This window comes from Hyaena hyaena, unplaced genomic scaffold, assembly GCF_003009895.1.
Source record: "Hyaena hyaena isolate Hyena2069 unplaced genomic scaffold, ASM300989v1 scaffold_446, whole genome shotgun sequence".
Taxonomy (NCBI): Eukaryota; Metazoa; Chordata; class Mammalia; order Carnivora; family Hyaenidae; genus Hyaena; species Hyaena hyaena.
In genome coordinates this window covers 97409-118824 of record NW_024081081.1, presented here as the reverse complement: position 1 = coordinate 118824, position 21416 = coordinate 97409, and the positions used below count along the sequence as shown (strand labels likewise).

The following is a 21416-nucleotide window of genomic DNA, read 5'->3' as shown; positions in this document are numbered from 1 at the left end:
AATTACATAGTATTGCAATTTAAAATATAATAGTGACTTTTAATCATGGCGTTACATTTATTATAACCATTTTTTATCTCATGCCTATGGCTTAACAGAATTAGTGCACACTAACAATTAGTATGAGATAACTTTAAAAATAAGAAATATGTAATATAAAAATTTATAAATTTGAATTTCTTACAAATAACTCATCTGTAAAATTTTATATGTAAATATAAATTTATATTTGTTATAATAGAACTCTTCTATCTTTTCTTGTCACATCAGAACAATAACATGCAGGTTTTGAATCCCGGACAATCAGGCAATGGAGGTAGCTGGGGTTTGTTTTGTTTTTTGGGGTTTTTTTGTTTTGTTTGTTTTTTCATTTTTCCTGTCCATCGAAGATAATTAGTCTGGAAGAATAAATAAAAGAGAAGAAGTTACCTTTTGACCAATCAAGTTAAAAGAGGTTAATTCAACAAATAGCATCTTATTATAAGATAAAGTTTTATCATGCAATTTATTTGTAACCAACTTCTAAATACACAAATAGTCAAAGATTAAACGTTATAAGAAACAAATTTAAAAGATCACACTGCAAATAAGGTTTTGAATGAAAATTGAAAAGTCACTTATAGTTTACAATGTCTATGATATAGTTTACAATATTGAAAAATATTTTTGAATTCAATTTTTATTCTATCTAACAATATGACTATCACCATTAAACATATATTTATATTATTTACATTTATCTAATACATTAAATTTCCTGTTTCTCTGTCTCTGCCTTTCACTCTTTCATTATTTTATACTCACTGTGTTATGATGGATCCTGTTTTTCTGGCCACTCTCTAGGTTCACTCTCACTTTCAAGTTGCCTACATGTTTCAAAATATAAATATAATCACTTTAAATTATATTTTCTTCAAGATTGTTCCACAAAATTCTGTACATACTATCAATATTGATACAGTTTTGAATTCCCATCTGTAATCTAAGACTAATCACTGCTTGAGAATATATTACCACTGAGAACACCGCTCAATTAGCAATCAAGACTAACATGAGATAAAATGCATTAATATAAATTTACCTAAAAATGAATGCATAATTTTCATTTTCATAACATTATTAGCAAAATAGATTTAAGCTGTCCTGTGATTCATCTTCTTCCATATTTTTCTATGAATTTTACTAACTACTTTCTCTCCCAAAGATATTTGATATCATTTTTCTACATTTTATACACTGCATATTATTTCAGCAGTTTTACATAAAATTTTCAAAGCATTTCTGTGTAATGTATTCTCTTTTATTTTATATTATCTTACCAACTTTAAGTATTTTAATAAAATTTAATTTTTAATAAGTAAAATGAATACCAACACATATAAAACTCAAAGGCACAAATTATTTTATAACAATTCCCCTGAAGAAAAGTAACACAATTATAATATTTATTTTATTTTTGATGCATATTTTCAGATGTTTCTAAGGTTTTTTAATGAATAGTTATTTGTTTTATTTTTTTCTGAAGATTAGCCTTGACTATAATCTAGATTTTTCAGTCACACTACTTTTTATTATTTTTTAAACTTTTCAACCTTTGGTTGCCTAACTTTCAATTTATCTAACTGCCTGAAAGGCTAATTACTCTTTTAGATTTCTCTGTTTCTTTTTAATAAAATGATATACACAAAATACTTTGAAATATATAAATAATAAAAAATAATGTTTAATTCATAATAGTTAAGATCAAATAATAAAAGGAGGTAGATAAGCATTAAAAATTATTTCCACTTAGTCTTACCCAGAGTTCAAATTGTTACAATAAAAAATTCCTGACATTTTAAAATAGTCTATTTGTTATGCATTATACTAATTATTAATGTAAGTATTATATTTTATATAAAGGTAAAAATTAAATCTGAATTATTTGTTACATCATGATGTTTATTAATAAGTCATAATATGCCAACAACTTATAAAAGGAATGAATCTTATATATGAAATTAATATACTCATCGCTTGTATACTCCTCAGTTCTCCATTTGTTTCTTTGGAAATAAACTTTTACAAGTATGGCAATCAGTACACAGAGAATAACGATAAAAGGAATGAGTAAGAAAAATGACCATCTTGTCGGTTTGGAATGGTAAAAAGTTTCAATGTAGTGTCTTTCTAGGAGAGAAAACACCAGTGATTTGAAAGCATTTACCAGGAATATAATAAAGACATTTCTTAAGGGCTCCATCTACCAAGATCTAACAATTGTAAATATTTATGCCCCCAATTCCTGTTTTTAAAATGTTTTATTTATTTCTGAGAGAGAGAGAGAGATAGCGTGAGCAGGGGAGGGTCAGAGAGAGGGAGACACAGAATCTGAAGCAGGCTCTAGGCTCTGAGCTGTCAGCATAAACCCTGATGCGGGGCTCAAACCCATAAACCACGAGATCATGACCTGAGCCGAAGTCGGACGCTTAACTGACTGAGCCACCCAGGCACCCCTTAAGTCCCCGATTCTAAGGCACTAAAATATATACATCGATTAGTCACAAACATAGAGAAAATCATTGATGATAATATAATGCTATAAGTGAGGACTTTAACACCCCACTTACAACAATGGACAGATCACCTAAGCATAAAATCAATAAGGAAACAATGACTTTGGATGACACACTGGACCAAATGAGCTTAACAGATATATTAAGAACATTTTATCCTAAAGCAGCAGAATACACATTCTTCTTCAGTGAACATGGAACATTCTCCAGAAGTGAACATGGTTCAATTCTCAGCTCTTGACAAGTACGAAGAGATCAAGCTCATACCATGTAATTTCCATACCACAACACTATGAAACCACAAGAAAAAATTCAGAAAGAACAGAAATACTTGGATATTGAAGAACATTAAAGAATGAATGGGTCAACCCATAAATTAAAGAAGAAATTAAAAAGTATATTGAAGCCAATTAAAATGAAAACACGACAGTTCAAAACCTTTGGGATGCAGCTAAGGCATTCATAAAAGGGAAGCATATAGCCACCTAGGGCTTCCTGAAGAAGGAATAAATGTCTCAAATACACAAGCTAACCTTATATATAAAGGGACTGGGAAAAGAACAGCAAATGAAGCCTAAAACCAGCAGAAGAAGGGAAATAATAAAGATTAGACCAGAAATCAAATATATAAAAATATACAGTAGAGGTGTGCCTGGGTAGCTCAGTTGGTTAAGCTTCCCACTTCAGCACAGGCTATGGTCTCTCAGTTTGTGAATTTGAGTCCCACATCAGTCTTTGTGCTGACACCTCATAGCCTGGAGCCTGCTTCGGATTCCTGTCTCCCTCTCTTTCTCTGCCCCTCCCCTTCTTTGCCCCTCCCCTGCTCATGCTCCTGCGCATGCTCGCTCGCGTGTGAGCTCTCTCTCTCTCTCTCTCTCAAAATGAATAAAATAAAAATGAAATTTTTATGTTTTTAAAAAATAAAAAACAATAGTAGAACAGATCAACAAGACTAGAAGCTGGTTCTTTGAAAGAATTAATAAAATTGATAAGCCCTTAGCCAGATTTATCAAAATTAAAAAGGAAAGGACCCAAAATAAATAAAATCATGAATGAAAGAGGTCACAGCCAACACCACAGAATAGAAACAAAAATAAGAGAATATTATGAGCAATTATATGATAACAAATAGGGCAATTTGGAAGAAATGGATAAATTTCTAGAAATATATAAACTATCAAAACTGAAACAGGAAAAAACATATGAACAGACCCATAACCAGTAAATGAATTGAATCAGTAATCAAAAATCTCCAAACAAATAAGAGTTCAGTGTCGGATGGCTTCCCAGGGGAATTCTACCAAACATTTAAAGAAAATTTAATAACTATTCTTTTGAAGCTCTTCCAAAAAATACACACAGAAGGAAAAGTCCAAACTCTTTCTATGAGACCAGAATTACCTTGATTCCAAAACCAAAGACATCACTGAAAAGGAGAATTACATACCAATTTCCTAGATGAACATGAGCGCAAAAATTCTTATACTAGCAAATCGAATCCAACAATACATTAAAAAGTATTATTCAGCACAATCAAGTAGGATTTATTCCTGGGCTGCAGGGATGCTTCAATATCCACAAATCAATATGATACATCACATTATTAAAAGAAAGTATAATAACCATATAATCCTCTCAATAAATGCAGAAAAAACATTTGACAAAATACAGTATCCTTTTTTGACAAAACCCCTGAAGAAAGTAGGGATAGAAGGTACATACCTCAACATCATAAAGGCCAAATATGAACCACCCACAGCTAATATCACCCTCAATGGGGAAAACTTGAGAACTTTCCCACTAAGATCAGAAACACAAGGATGTCCACTCTCACCACTGTGGTTCAACATGGTACTGGAAGTCCTAAACTCATCAATTAGATAACAAAAAGAAAAAAGGGAGAGGGGCATACAAGTTGGCAAGGAAGAAGTCAAACTTTCAGTCTTCACAGAGGACATGACACTCTGTGGAAAACCTAAAAGACTCCACCAAAAAATGCTAGAACTGATCCAGGAATTCAACAAATTCACAGGATATAAAATCAGCATACAGATATCAGTTGCTTTTCTATACCAATAATGAAGTAGCAGAAAGAGATATTAAGGAATCAATCCCATTTACAATTACACTAAATACCATAAAATACCAAGAAATAAACTTAACCAAAGAGGTAAAATATATGTATGCTGAAAACTAAAAAAAGCTTTTGAAAGAAATTGAAGACTCAAAAAAAAAAAAAAAAAAAAAAAGAAGGAAAAATACTCCATTCTCCTGAATTGGAAGAAGAAATATTGTTAAAATATTGATACTATCCAAAGCAATCTACACATTCAATGCAATCCCTATCAAAAAACACAAGCATTCTTTTTATTCTATAGTTTATTTTCAGAACTGTTTGATAATATAAATGAATAGAAAGTGTGACTCCTGTAAAGAGCAGAAGCAGTCTTTCTCAATACTCTATTATTAATAAGAAATACTGTATATGTGATAAAATTTTCATGAATTCCAACGTGCCTTTCTTTCATTGTATTGATATGTATTTTCATGTCTTATCTAAGAAATTATCGCTTATTTCAAGGTCATGTAGAAATTATCTTGCTTTCTTCACGAATAAGGATCACTTGGTCTTATGTAGATATTCAATTGTTACAATACAATGTTTTGAAATTATTTTCCTTCTTCATTGAACTATCTTTGTATTTTCCTTGAAAAAAACTGTTTAACGATATATCAAGGACTCCCTATTCCATATTCCATGTCACTGATATGTTTGTATATCTATCATTACCATGGCCACACTGTCTTCATAACGTAACTATATGTTAAATCTGTAATATACTAAATTCAATATCGGGAAAATAGATTAAACTCCTTTTTTTGTTGTTCTCTTTCAAAGTGGGTTTTATAAATTGGCCATTCTGAGTCCTTTAGCAAATATTTTAGAATCAAATGTTAATATATAAAAAGTTGTATGCTGTTTGATTGGGTCTTTTAATCAATAGATTTAGTGAGAATTGACATCGTAAAATAATAAACCTGGTGTACATGGTAAATTTCTCAACTTATTTTTATGTTTAACGTCTCTCTTCATTTCTGTTTTAGTTTCAGTATAAAGGCATTATACATATTTTGTTAAATTTATTTCCAAAATATTATACTTTTATAATATTGTAAATAGTACTAATTTTAAGTTGGTTTCCATTTACTGCTGCTATTATATAACAATACTACTAACTTTCGAACATTATTTCCTCTCACCTATCAAAATATATTATTTCTAGAAGTGTTTTGTAGATCTCTTAGGATTTAATATTGTACTTAAGCACAACATATGCAGTCTCACTTGCTCCTTTCTAATAATAATGTTTATGTTCTTGATTTCTTATGTCTTGTTATCGCACTGGCTAGGATGTCTAGGATTGACGGGAAAATGTTGACTAGCCATGGTGAGAGCATAATTTGTTGCCTTGCTTTCATTTTTTTAAAAACAATGTATTTCATCATAAGCTGTATTAGCTACATTTTCTGTTGATGCTTTTTATCAGATTGATCAAATTTACTTGTGTTAGTTCACTGCTTTTTAAAAAATTCATAAATATGTGTAAAATGTTTTGTCAAATGATTTATATATCACAGGAGAAAATCATATACGTTTAAGAAATAATTTTATTGATTTTATGAATCTGCTGATTGACTTCAAGTGATAAAGTAGACTTGCATTTCTAAGATAAACCTCAATTAGTCTGGATTACTATCCTTTTAATATAGATAGCTATAGAATATGCTAATATTTTGGTAAGAATGCTTTTGTTTTTATAAAAGATGTTGTCTTATAACTTTATTTATTTTAACTTCCTCTTCTGGATTTGGTATCAAGGTTATATCTTCCTTATACAATGAGGTTATAGAAGTCCCTCCTACCAGTTTTCTGAAAATGGTATTTCTTCTTTACAAAATTTTCTGAATTTAACTTGTGAAAACATCTATTTCTGGAGTTGGGGGGTGTTGGATATTTTTAGTGGTATTGATATTTAAAAATTATAAACCAACAGACCAAAGAAGTTTTAATTCTGGTTTCTTGGTTATACCTTTGATTTATAATTCCTTTTCCACATGAATAGCCATTTTTAAAACTGAGTAGCTTTTTTAGCCTTGCTCCTTGCCCATAACTAATTGGGACTCAAAGAGCTTATGTACTATTTTGATCACTTTTAGTCTGAGCTGGTACAATTCCTTTAAAATGTGTGGGCTTCTTGTGTGTCAAATAAAAAGTACACCTTATTAACCAAAGGAAAGGTCATGCCCACAAGGTTTTTTGAGATAAGATTTTTTTCTATATTGGACCCCGGTAAGGCTACTATGAGATAACCTATTCAAGATTCTTCATGGCTTTAGTGTTTGAGAATTTTTAGAAGCATTCTAATACAACACTTAGAAAACCTTTTGCATAGATTAAGAGGTATAAAATGCATCACTTTATTTTTTTTTGAGGTTTTCAAAAAGAATCTTACAGTTACATGCTTGACTTAATTTTTAACTGATATGAAATTTTATTGTTCAATATCTCAAATATAGTTTTTCGCCATTTCTCTCAACAAACATGTTTTGTTGGAAGAGTCTAGGGGTGAGAAGGTTTTATTTTCAAACTAAACCAAACCAAAACAAAACAAAACATAAAATCCTGTCTTTTATATTTGATCTACATTTTACTTGAAAATTGAAATGCTGCTTTATTAGTTATTACTGTCTTCTTACATCTTAGCATAGGTAAATTATATCACCTACTGGATATATTTGCAATCTACCTGCAAATCTTGCTAACTAGAACCATAAATTCTATTTTCCATGTTGTCACAGGCAAGAGTGATGCCAAACAATCTGCCACTTCATAATATATGTCCTTATTTCTCCAACTTCTGATAACATGTTTTAAAGCTATCTTTGGATTGCTCACCAACAGTATTCTTAAGACAATTTCAACATATACTAAAAGTCTTCAACAGTTTCCTAGAGGTCTTTCTACCTTCTGTGCACCATCCACTTCCAAAGCTAATGCCACATGTCTTGGATTCTTTTGATATGAATACAAACTGGTTACGAGATTGTTTTCTATTATAGAGAAAAAGATGTGTGGGAAACTTCATTCAAACATAGAAATTTAAAACAATCATTTAATTTTATTCATTTTGTGTGTCACAAGTTTGGGGAATTTGTGTTTTTTACCTCAAGGTAGTCAAATTTCAAATAGGGAAGATGATTTTCAACAGAATGAGTTTTGCAATAGTGAGAGTTGCAAGAATTGGTATTCTAAAAAACCCAGTCAGAATCTCACTTCTATACATTTTATTGATCACTAAGGTCAACCTGGACTCTAGGAAATGAGAGGTCACTTCTGATTATTGGTGAAATCATGTTTGTGTATGGACAGAAGCAATAAATTACGTTGGTTTGAAGATAAGCTACTGCAAGCCAATTGTCCCACAGAATGGAAATAGCTAGAGATGCATTAAGTATGCCGTAATGTTTTGAACTTACCAATCTATTACCATATGGCAAACACTAGAATGGATGTGGACATGTTAAGAACTACCTCTAGATCAAAATCTGGAAAAACCAGATTTAATTATCTGAAATTTAGGTTTTTATATAAAGTCTGTCCCTAAGGATCATTGGATATACTTGGCTTGCTCTAAAATCCATCCTTCTTTGAATAAAAATTATAGGAAACTATATTTTCTAAGAACTCCAGACTTCTAGTTATTTTAGGCTAACAGGGGTAACTGCAAAACTTTCGGAATGTCAGAATAGTGAAATATTTACAGTATTTAACCTGTCTCTGCACCATCTCCCATAGTGGCTTTATACCTCTACCTCATGGTAGGCAGTACCCTCTCCTTGTGATCTACTTCCCGGTATGTAACCCATCATGCTAGATGGCTCAGATACTGATTCTAGTAATACTGCCTCCTTTCATTGTCCCTCCAGCCACAGAAGTGATAGTTGATTACTGTGTTGCCTAAAGATTCTCTGATTGGCTTTCATCTCTGCCACTGCGTGCTACCTGATGCCTTATGTTGAATTCCTTCTGTGTGAAGGACTAAAGTGATATTTGTTTTCCTGCCTGTGCTTTTACTGATATGCTTTATTTATAATATATGTTACATATATTATATTACTCCCTACAAGTAAAATATAAACTTTCTTGATATGGTTTATTATTTGAATCCATACCTAATCTAAACATAGAAGGTAGACAGCTAAATATTATTTATTTTATCAAATTTAGTAAATTGAAATGTTGTTTTAGTTATGTTTTCAATTTTTTATTAATACTTACCAGAACTGGATAGCCTAGTGGCTGCTTGATGTGGAAAATTTCCACTGTCAACACTCCCACCGGTCCAAGTATCATCACTATTTTCTCAATTAGGAGGTAAATATGAAGGGTTACAGTGGCAGTTCCTTTTATTATTGCATACCTGAAACCATGGGAAATATCAGCTTATAAGATAAGTAGCTATAATTATTTGTGTTCTGGTAGACTTTTAAAATAATACTTAGGTCAAATAAGGCCAATCTTTTTATTTGGCTTATGAGTATATAAATGTGTGTGTGTGTGTATGTGTGTCTGTGTCTGTGTTTGTGTGTTCAGTTATGTGTTTACTTTCTAGTATTACTCTCATTAGTTTATATTGTCACATTATCTTATTGGTACTTACACCATGATCATTGCATTTTCCTGGATTACAATCATAATTCAAGTATCCAGCATCTACACATTCTTGATTCTTGCAAACCTAAAAAGAAAATAAGCCAAAGTAAAATAACTGAAATAACATCTATATTTGACATTTCATTAAAAGAATTCACTACTGTATTGATATAAAAAGTATTTATTTAATAACAAGTGTTAATATACTAACAATAAGTTGATTAAATTAGAGTGCTGTTTCCAGCACTAGATGAGACTCTGATGATCTGACTGATAGTTAAGAAAATAACAAAAGTATCTTCTCTTCTTAGGTACAGACATCAAATAAATAAAAGTAAAGATAAATGTGTCATAAATACTGTAATGAAAAAATGGTTTTATGAAAAAAGTACAGGGAATTTATCTGATATGTGAGAAGAGTTTAATAATCTTTCAAGCCTCTTATCAACCCCAGATGTTGAACAGGACTTAGGCAAGGATAGAAATGAAAGACAAAGTACTTATAGGAAAAGAAATAATATTTAAAAAGACCTTACATTGAAAGATAGCACAGACCTTTGAGAAACATTAACAGCGGTGTAACTTTTACACAGAGAACAATTATTCAATCATGAATTCACTAAATAATTGAGTCCTACTGCATGCCTGTCCTGAGAAAAGACCAGAGAACAAAAAAAATCTCATATTGTTCATATTGCAGTGAAAGATACAGAAATACACAAATAAAAAGGCTAAATGTGATGTGACAGAAACTGTTATGGTGGGATTGTGCAGGGCCTTACATTATTTTTTAAAAGTTCATTTATTTATTTTGAGAGCGAGAGAGAAAGTGCAACTGGGGGGAGGGGCAGAGAGAGAGGAGAAAGCAAGAATCCCAAGCAGGCTCCCACTGCCAATGTGTGGTTCAATGCAGGGCTCCATTTCATGAACTCTGAGATCGTGACCTGAGCCAAAGTCAAATGCTCAAATGACACAGCCACCCAGGCATCCCTGGGGCCTTACATTCTTAAGCAGAAAGATGGCATATTACCTACAAGCAATTGGTTGTTCTTAGAGATTTCACTGGAAGATGGAAAACTGACAAAAATATGTTTTGGAAAAAAGGATGGAAAGGACAATAGAAAATGTTGAGAGAGACGAATTAGGACACCATTACAGTAGTCCAGGAAAATGATAACCATAGATTGAAATTGAGTGGTAATGGTGTAATGAAAACCCATGGCTGTATTTGAGATATCATTAAAATGTTTAATCCACTTAATTTTAATTATGAATTGATTTTATTGGAGGATGAAAAGAAAGATGGTTCAATGACACCAAGGTTTATGGCTTATCTAACACACTAGGTAGTGGTACAATTGAATGAGATAAGGAAAGCTAAGCAGAAAGCTCAAAATTTTAGCAATTATTTTCTGAAACTTCTTTCAACTTCTTTCAACTATGCTTAATATTTTTAAAATATTTTCAAAATATTTTAAACTATGCTTAATATTTTAAAATACTACTGCCCTTATGGAAGGGCTCTGAGTGACATGGAAAATAAAGAACATGTAATTGGAAATATTATTCTTATAAAAATGTTTTCTAAATAATATTGTCAATATTTCTTTGGGATTCTTTCCTCTTAAAAATATATAGTCATAGTATACTAATTTTTAAAACCAGAGAATGAATCTTCTCAAAAAGGTTTTGCTAAACATTACTGAGTATGAACTAATACATTATTAAAGGTGTCTGATAATTTTGGCAACCTATACCTCTGTTTAAGAAGGAAATATACTGATTATAAATTGATAGCCAGGCTATTCTGAGGGGTTGTGATGACAGAATAAAAGTTCTGGCTCTGGATACAAACTAGTGTTGCTATTGTTAGAAATATATCTGTCCTGTTAAAATGATGCCTTACCATTTAACTAGCACTTGGGCAGAGAAGTTAAATAATTTGTAGAGCTGTCATCCAGAAGAAGGTAAACATAACTCTCATAAGCATTAAGTAAATTCTTTGAACAAGAGAAGTATAAAGTTGAGAAGGCATTGTTGGTATTATGAGTATTCTATTTGTGCACTGAAAAAAACTTTTTTTGGCTTTAACCTGCTTCCTTCAGCTGTACCATGCAGAAAGGCTAGGAATAAACACTATTCAAAGTCAGGAGCTAGCTACAAAACCACAGAAGTTATTTATCACTATATCATGATATAAATGAAACAATGGTTCTTCACCAAACACTTTGAAAGAGATTTTTAAAAATTTGTTTGTGATAAGAAAAATGGTGCAGTTTCCTATTCTTGTCACTATGGTAGAATAGAATTCTGTAGAAATCTTCCTGTACAGAGAACTTAAAACAGTGAATAAATTATGTGCACATATTCTTTATAAGAACACATGACTATACCAGAGATAAAGTTAAAATAATTTTAAGTTCACAGAAGTTAAGGTGGGACAACGTGATTCCACAAAAGTAACCAAAAACTGAAGCCAGTATTCCTCTACAGGTCATCATCAGTGACCAAGCAAATAGGCTTTAAGTGATCATGTTTACCCTGTACGAGTGAAAGAATTGTAATCAGTTTTTACTAAATTCTGAAAAAAATAATCTAGATAGAGGCATCAATAAAATGGTGCCCTAGGAAGTCCCAAGTTCTTGCTCTACCTTGGAGACATTTTTAAAAATAATAAGAAGGCAGCTGGCTAAAAGAATCAATTAAGAACTCTAGAAACAGTCAATGGTCTATGGCAACCAAGAAAATGCCTGATTGAGAAACAGCCAAATTTAAAATTGTAGAAAAATTTGTGTGTGTGTGTGTGTGTGTGTGTTTTAAGTTTATTGGTTTATTTTGAGAGAGGGAGAGAGAGAATGCCAAACAGAGATGTGCTGTCAGTACAGAGCCCAGTGTGGGACTCAATCTCACAAATCATGAGATCAAGACCTGAGCCAAAATCAAGAGCTGGATGTGTAACCAACTGAGCCACCCAGGTCCTCCAAAGTTTGTGGAAATTTGTAAATCAAATTTTTTCACTCCTTCCCCAGCATGGCAGAGTCATGGTCTGGAGGAAGAAACTTGAGTTCACAATGATTTCCTTTGAAATGAAGAGAGCAGAAGAATCCTTATTTTCAATTTCATATGTTGCCTGGGAGCTGCCTGAAGGACTGGTCTCTTTTAACTTAACTTGAATCTCAGATAAGGAGAGGCAATGGACATTGTTCAGGAATGCTGCAAGGAGACTAAGCTTTGCAGACACCTGAAGCAAAAAATAATGGGTAAAGACATACAATAGATGATCTGAAGCCCAAAGGAGAGGATGGCATGAGACTGTTTTTTTTTTTTTATTTAAAAAATATTATTTATTTTTGAGAGACAGAGAGAGCCAGCACAAGTCAACAAGACACAGAATCTGAAGCAGGCTCCAGGCTCTGAGCTGTCAGCATAGAGCCCGATGCAGGGTTAGAACCCATGAACCTTAATAACATGACCTGAGCTGAAGTTGGACGCCTAACCAACTGAGCCACATAGGTACCCTAAGAGACTATTTTGAAAAGTAAGATATCTGAAAATATCCATGTATGTGGGCAATCAAAAAAAAGCCACAGGGAAGCTCAGGAAAGATGCATCATCACAAAAGTTCTGAGAGGACCACAAGCTTTCTTTCTCCTCAGACTGATTCCAAGACTTAGAGCACACCCAACTGCCCCAGCACAGAGTCAATCTGCAAACACTGGGATAAGTGTCCAATTTTCAGCAACAAAAACAACAACAACTCAAAAGATAGAAACAGAACAGCATGGCCCATTCAAAAAATGAAGATTAAGTGACATAATGTTATCTTAAATAACCATACTAAATATGAAAAAGTTAAATAAAAGAAAAGCTAAATAAAAACATGGATTAAGAAAGAAATAAACTCAGAAAAATTATATATGAACAAAATGATAATATCAACAAAAAGATAACAATTATGAATAGCAACCAAAAAATTATGATGCTGAAACATGCAATAACTAAATTTAAAACTTTACTATATAGATTCAACAACAAATTTTGTTTGGCAGAAGAAAGAATCAGTGATATAAAGATAGGGCGTTTTAAACTTTGGAATCTTAGATGAAGAAAGAAAAAATAAACAAAGAAAAATGAACAAAAGACAAAGAAACTTATGAAATACCATCAAGCAGATCAAAATACATATTATGGGACTCCCTGAAGTAGATGAGAAAAAAGGGGACAGGAAAATTAATAGAAAAAATGATGGCTGAAATGCCCCATGTTTGAAGAATACATGGATCTACAAATCCTAGGAGATGAATATCAAATAAGACAAAGGCAAAGAGACTCACACCAAAACACATTACAATCAAACACAAATGTCAAAGGAAAAAAAATCAAATCTTAAGAACAGCAATTGAAAACAGAATCACCATGTACAAAGGATCCTTAACAAGATTATAGCAGATTCCTCAGTAAAAACTTTTGAAATTGAAAGCAATGGGCTCATAAATTGGAAATACTGAAAGGAGAAAAAAAGCCCTGACAATTCTATATCCAACAAAACTGAGCTGAATTTGATAGGGGAAATTAATACATTCTTAGATTAAAAGGAAATAAAATTTGAGAGAGTTTATTACCATAAGACCTAACCTACAAAAACATACTAAAAGTAGTCCTTCAAGGTAAATGAAAGCTTGGTAGTCTGTAACTAGAATTTATAAACTAAAATAAAGATCTCTGGTAAAGATAAATAAATGGTGAAAGTATAAAAATTGGTAGTATTACAGTTTTCATTTATAACTCCATTTTGAAAATTTCTGAGATTTAAAAGTAAATACATAAAATTAAATAATTATCAGTTTATGTTAATGGGAACACAGTATATAAAATGTAATTTTTGACATAAAAAAGTGTGGAGGGCAAAGATGTATAAGAGTAAAGGTTTGTGTATACTTGAATTTGGTATTAGTTCAAATTAGATTGTTATAACTTTAAGATGCTATATGTAATCCCATGGTAACTACAAAATAATCTATAGAATATATAAACAAAAGGTAAAGAGAAGAGATTCAAAATGTGTCACTACAAAACATAAAATAAAGAAAAATGAAGGTGGCGATGGGGAAATGATGTACAAAACGCTATAAGAAATACAAAAAATAATAAAATATCTAAAGAAAGCCCTTTTCTATCAGTTATGTTAATGTTAATGGATTACATTCTTCAATCAAATACCATGGAATCGCAGAATCCATAACATTGCTCAACTCTATGTTAAAGAAACTCTCTGTTCAAGACATTCACTTGATATCCAATGTCACAAATATGTAGAAATTGAAAGAATGGAAAAATATATTCCATGAAAATAGCAACAAAAGGTAAAGAGAATGATTATAATATCAGACAAAATAGATTTTAAATCAACTATCATTGCAAGAAAAAAGTACATTCTAGATTAATAACTAATCAAAATTCATCGTAAACATATAAATTATAAACATGGATGTATCAAACATCAGATCTCCAAAATATATGACACAAACAGAATTGCTGAGAAATATACAGCTCTACAATAATAGCCTTCAATATTTCACTTTTGAAAACAATGAGACAGAAGATCATTAAAGAAAGAGGATTTGAACAACACTATATAACAATTGGACCTAATAAACATACATAGAACACTGCTTAACAATAGCAAAATACACATTTGTCTCAATTGCACATGGGCATTGCATATATTAGACCATATGTAGTCACAAAACAAGTCTTAATAAATTTAGAAAGATTGAAATTATGCAGTGTCTTTTCTTATTACAATAAAGTGGAACTACAAAGTAAAACTAGAAGGAACACTGAAAGATTTACAAATATGTGGAAATTATCATATTTTAAATAAAATAATTGGTCAACAAAAATACACAATGGAGATTAGAAAATATTCTGAAACAAAAGAAAACAAAAATGCAATATACCAGACTTGAAATACAGGAAAACACTGCTGATGCTAATTTTTAACTATAAACCAACACATTAAAAAGGAAGAATGATTTTATCTTTAAATTAAAAAAAAATGTTTATTCACTTATTTTGAGAGAGAGAGTGAGAGTGAGAAAGAATGTGTGTGAGCAGGGAAGGGGCAGAGAGAGAGAAAAAGAGAGAATCCCAAGCAGGCTCTGCTGTCAGCACAGAAGCCAATGCGGGGCTCAATCCCATAAACTATGAGATCATGATCTGAGCTGATATCAAGAGTTGGAGTCGCAAATGACTGAGCCACCCAAGTGTCCCTAGAAAAGGAAGAAGGATTTTAAATAAAAAACTTAAATTTCTACCACAAAGAAACAAACACACAAACAAGCAGAAAAACCCAGAGGGCTCAGAAGGAAGGAAATAACAGATTAGAGCAGAAATAAAAAATAGAAAAACAAATTAGAGAATAAAAATTAAAGACCAAAAAAACTGAAAAAACTCTTACCTAGAATTACTAAAATAAAGAAATAATATTCAAATAAGTAAATTAGAAATGAAGGCGGGCACACTGTTATCAATTTGTCAGAAATAACAAGCTTTATAAGATGAAAAACTGAGAGCCAACATTCAGGTAAGCTAATAAAATGAACAAATTTTTAAGGACACCTCATCTACCAACATTAAATAAAAAATAACTAGAAAATATGACTGGACCTATAACTCATAAAGAGATTAAAGCAGTAGTCAAAATCCTTAAAACAAAGAAAATTCCTGGACCAGATAGCTTCACTGGTGTCATTTACTAAAGATTTACAGAATTTCACCAAATATTTAAATCAATCTTTCTCAAACTCTTCGGACAAATGTAACAGGAGGGCACACTTCCACATCCATTCTATGAAGCCAGAATTACCCTCATATAAGAACCAAGGATACTATAATAAAGGAAAACTAAAAATAAATATTGATTGTAAATATTAATGCAATGTCCTCAACAAAACATGAGTAAACAGAATTCAACAGCATATTAAAAATTTGCATATCATGACCACGTAGGTTTAATTTATGGAAAGTGGGAATGATTCAACATGCAAAAATCAATATAATACACTCCGTTAAAGGAATAGAGGAGGAAAAAAACCACACCATATCAAATGAAGCAGAAAAATCATATGACAAAATCGAACACCTTTTAATGATAAAAAAAAATCTAACGAATTAGGAATAGAAGGAAACTATCTCAATATGATAAGGACTATCTATGAAAAAAAAATGCACCTCTAATTCCCAGGGAAGATGGCAGAAGAAGACTAGGCTCCCCTCATCCCATGGATAACTATGGGATGACTAGACCACAAACTAGACAACATCCATATCAGTGTAAATAATCCCCCCAAAATAACCCATAGACTGGCAGAACAGAGTCTCCACAGCTAAATGTAGAAAAGAGACCACCTCAGACAGGGCATGAAGGGATGGTCCAGAGCTCAACAGAATTGCAGGATTGTCCACAAGAGGGAGAGATACCTCAAGTGTGGAGAAAAGAGAGAAAGAATCCCTCACACCAGGATACTCAGGCATGGGGAACTCTCATGGGAAAGACAAATCCCCATAACATTTGGCTTTGAAAACAAGGGGCATAATGTCACAAATTCTCACAATTAGTGTGGCTTAATGCCTGGAACTTTAAAAATCACTGGGCTTGCCTCTGGGAGAGCCTGGAAAAGTAATTGGATACTTGAGCCCTTAAAGAGACAGAACAACAAACAGCCCTTTGGAGATGCGGCATAGAAGCAGCAGTGTGAAAAACATTCGGGGTATATGAGAGAGAGATTTGTGTATCAATCTCTGGGACTGAGCTGGAAGGGAGGGATCTTTAGGAGGCTTTTCCAGGAACAAAGGAGCTAGAGGGCACCGTTTCTCTTCTCCGGCCCACAGACTAGACACACAGATGCCTGTGGTAACAACACAGCATCAACATTCCATCTAGCTTGCTAGTAGGCCACCCTGCCCCAGCATTCTTCTGTAAACATATCCGGTCCTCCCACAGCCGACCCGCACAAACCTTGCTAACTGTGCCCCTGAGTTCTACAAATATCTTCCATCCAATATGCCATGTTGGGCTCTGTGCTGACAGCTCAGAGCCTGGAGCCTGTTTCAGAGTCTGTGTCTCCCTCTCTCTCTGCCCCTCTATGCTCTCTCTCTATCAAAAATAAATGAAAATTTAAAAAAAACTAAATAAAGAAGAGTTAATACTTATTCTTCTCAAACTATTCCAGAAAATATCAGAGGAAGAAAATCTTCCAAGTTTGTTCCATGAGAACCACATTATCCTGATAACCAAACCAGATAAAGACACTACAAAAAGAGAGAATGAGAGAGAACAACAGATCAGTATCTCTGATGAACAGACACAAAAATTCTCAACAAACAGACAAAATTCCTCAACAAAATGTTAGCAAACGAAATCTACCAATACATTTTAAAAAATCATTTACCACATGGTTCCCCTGGGTGGCTCAGTCAGTTAAGTGTCCGGCTCTTGATTTTGGCTCAGATCATAATCTCACAGCTCATGGGTTCAAGCCCGCATCACGCTCCATGTTGATGGTGCAGAGCCTGCTTGAGATTCTGTCTCCCCCTCTCTGTCCATCCTCTGCTTGATCTCCCTCTCTGCCTCACACACTCTCTCTCACAATAAATAAATATTTAAAAAATAACTAAATAAAATAAATTTTTAAAAAATCATTTACCATAATCAAGTTGGATTTATTCCCAAGATGAAAAAGTAGTTCAATATCCACAACTTAAGTCAGTGTGATACATTACATAAGTAAGAAAAAGTATAGGGGCACGTAGGTGGCTTAGTTGGTTGGGCGTCCAACTTCAGCCCAAGTAATGATGTCACAGCTAATGGGTTTGAGCTCTACATCAGTTCCTCTGTGCTGGTAGCACAGAGAGAGTGGAGCTTGCTTTGAATTCTGTGTCTTTTTCTTTCTCTGCCACTCTCTTTCTCTCAAAAATAACATTAAAAAACTTGTTTAAATAAGTATAAAAAATCATATGATCGTTTTAATAGATGCAGAAAAGGCATTTGTAATAAAAGCCCTCAACAGAGTAGATTTAGAGGAAACATACCTCAATAACAAAGGCCATCTATGAAAAACCCATAACATCGTCCTCAATGGGGAAAAACTAAGAGCTTTTCCCTTAAGATGCAAGTAAGACAAAAATATCCAGTATCATTGCTTTTAGTAAAAAAAAGTACTAGAAATCCTAGCCACGGTAATCAGATCATAAAAAGAAATAAAATTAGTAAAGAAGAAGTAAAACTTTTACTATCTGGCAGATGAAATGAAACTCTATATAGAAAACTAAATCCACCAAAAAGCTATTAGAACTGATAAATGAATATAGTAAGGTTGCAGGATACAAAGTCAATATACAGAACATTTCTACACACTAATAATGAAGTAGCAGAAAGGAAAACTAAGAAAACAATACACTTAAAATTAAACCAAAAATAATAGAATACCTAGGAATGAACTTAAGCAAGAAGGTGAGGGGTGCCTGGGTGGCTCAGTTGGTTAAGTGTTGGACTTCAGCTCAGATCATCATCTCGCGGTTCATGGGTTTGAGCCCCTGTCAGGCTCTGTGCTGACATCTCAGAGCCTGGAGCCTGTTTCAGATTCTGTGCCTCCCTCTCTCTCTGACCCTCCCCTACTCACACACTCTCTCTCTCTCTCTCAGAAATAAATGAAACATTAAAAAAATTTTTAAGAAAAGCAAGAAGGTGAAAGAATTATACTCTGAAAACTATAGAACATTGATAAAAGAAATTAAAGATGACACAAATAATAAGATATTATATGCTCATGGACTGGAAGAACAAATATAGTTACAATGTCCAGACTATCTAAAGCAATCTTCAGATTTAATCCAATCCCTATCAAAATACTAACAACGTTTTTCACAGGACTAGAAAAAGTAATCCTAAAATATGTATGGAATCACAAAAGACCCTGAATAGCCAAGGCAATCTTGAAGAAAACACACACACACACACACACACACACACACACACACACACAACAAAACTATAATCTCTGGAAATTTTGATCCTTAGGCCTGAGATGGTCATGTCTGGGAATGTTTTTGTGAGTAGAGCTTCTGGTGATTCTTAGGGATCAGGCAGATTTGGGAAATAGTGGTGTGGCAATTAAGCGTAAGGTTTTGCAATTAGATGGTTCTGGGTTCTAGTCATATTTCATTTAATTGCTAGCTGAGGCACATAAATCACCTCCTTAAGTCTTCAATTCCTCTAATAACAGTACTTACCTCATATAATTATTGAAAGGACTAAAATAAATAAGATATATAAAGAGTAGGGCTCATAAATATGCAGCAAACATTATCTATTATAATTATGTACTATTTAACAATAATCAGACAACTATTTGTGTATCTATGGCCAATGATGAAGATTCATTCCTTGCCCTCTGGAAATGTGCCAATTATTGGGGGGGGGGATAGAGATATATATAAGGGAAGGAAGGAAAGGGGAGGTGGGTGAGGGGGAAGTAGGCGGGGCAATGGTCAAAATGGGTGATGGGTATTTAGGAGGGCACTTATGGTGATGAGCACTTGATATAAAAGAGATGAATCTCTAAATTCTACACTTGAAACCAGTACAACATTATATATTAAGTAATTTGAATTTAAATGTAATATTGGAAGAAAAAAATTCAAGTATTACATATATATGAAATATAGTTATACTAAATATTTTATATTTTTGTGTATGGGTATATAAATAAAGAGTTGGAAAGTTCATGAACATGTTAAGTAGTTATATCTCATATATATGCACTTAAATGATTTTGCTTTTATCTCCCTATTTTTAGTATTTTCATCACTAAAATGAATGTATATTATATTAACAGCTCTTTTAAATTAATTCTATTAAAAGATGATTTTTGGCATGAATTACATCTCTATGTAACATGAGACAATTTAATAAAATATAGTGAATGAACAGTACGATTCTTCATTCAGTGAAGATACATTAATTCCCAGAAAAAAGTATTAAGTAGTCAATAAGTATTCATAGAAAGATAATCTGCATGGATGCAGATTTAAAATGTTTTTTTCTTATTTTTAAAGTTTTCATTTTTTATTCTTGAAATCGAAAATGTACACTTCAATTATGAGAAAAATATTAAACATGGATTTGAAAATAGAGTATAAAATATTAGGAATTTATTTGAGGAAAAAGGACTACCTACCTTATTATTACCACAAACGGTTCCTTCTTTTACCCACATCATTTTGCCAACTATAAAATCAGGTGGAAAGTCCAATGCAACACATATGTGTCCATTTATGTTGGCATAAATAGCAGTGGCATTTGGAATATTAATTATTTCTTCTTTTTTATATTCACATATTAATTTTCCACACTGCACATCCCTATAATTTACCAAAAATGAAATAATTCGCCTTCAATAGAAAGATATTAGAATATCATTTATAAATCAAAAAGATTTAGGTAAAGCACTGAAGCCTTACAAAAAGATTCATGCAATTAACTGTAAAACAACAAACAATATAAAAGCCTTGCTTGCATTGTTAGTAATAACTGAACATTTTAATAATTTTGAACCAGTTCCCGGTTAACCTGATTCTTTCACTGTTGTTTGATTCTTAAACAGTTCCACACTTATTCCACTTTTAAAAATTGGTAAAGTTAGTCTAAATACCAGTCTCTTTGGATTTTCTTTTTAATTTTTCGAACAGAATTCCTCCTCTCAGGATGTTGGGTCCCAAACTGACAAGACATTGAATCCCACATCCAAGAAGCATTATATATAATAAATATTAAAATAAAACTACTAAGATACATCATAATGATAGTGCTATAAACCACAGAAAAAGTGACAAAGGTAATCAGAATATTAAAAAACAAATCAAAAGAGAAATAATACAATTTAAGATGGACTTTCCAACAGAAACAATGGAAACCAGATTATTGAATGATAAATTCAAAATATGAAACAAACTATCTACTGTCTTCCTATTTTATGTGCAGAGAAAATATCTCTCAAAATGAAATATGGTATTTCAGACAATAATTGAGAACATTTATCACCAGCAGTCTTGGACTAAAGAAAATGTAGATCAAGTTCTTCACA

The 21416-nt window shown here is 32.3% G+C and overlaps 1 protein-coding gene across 1 annotated transcript in view; it reads right to left on the bottom strand.

The window, feature by feature from the left end:
• Positions 1-370: 370 nt before the first annotated feature.
• ADAM2 (ADAM metallopeptidase domain 2) overlaps positions 371-21416 on the bottom strand; it is a 111110-nt gene continuing 90064 nt past the window's right edge. Inside the window, exons 16-21 of the mRNA XM_039253398.1 lie at positions 20511-20694; positions 9278-9355; positions 8896-9037; positions 2010-2169; positions 805-866; positions 371-398 (exon numbers count right to left, since the gene is read on the bottom strand). Coding sequence (XP_039109329.1) covers positions 8981-9037; positions 9278-9355; positions 20511-20694 — 319 coding nt within the window. The 3' untranslated portion in view covers positions 371-398; positions 805-866; positions 2010-2169; positions 8896-8980. The remainder of the gene's footprint in view (positions 399-804; positions 867-2009; positions 2170-8895; positions 9038-9277; positions 9356-20510; positions 20695-21416) is intronic.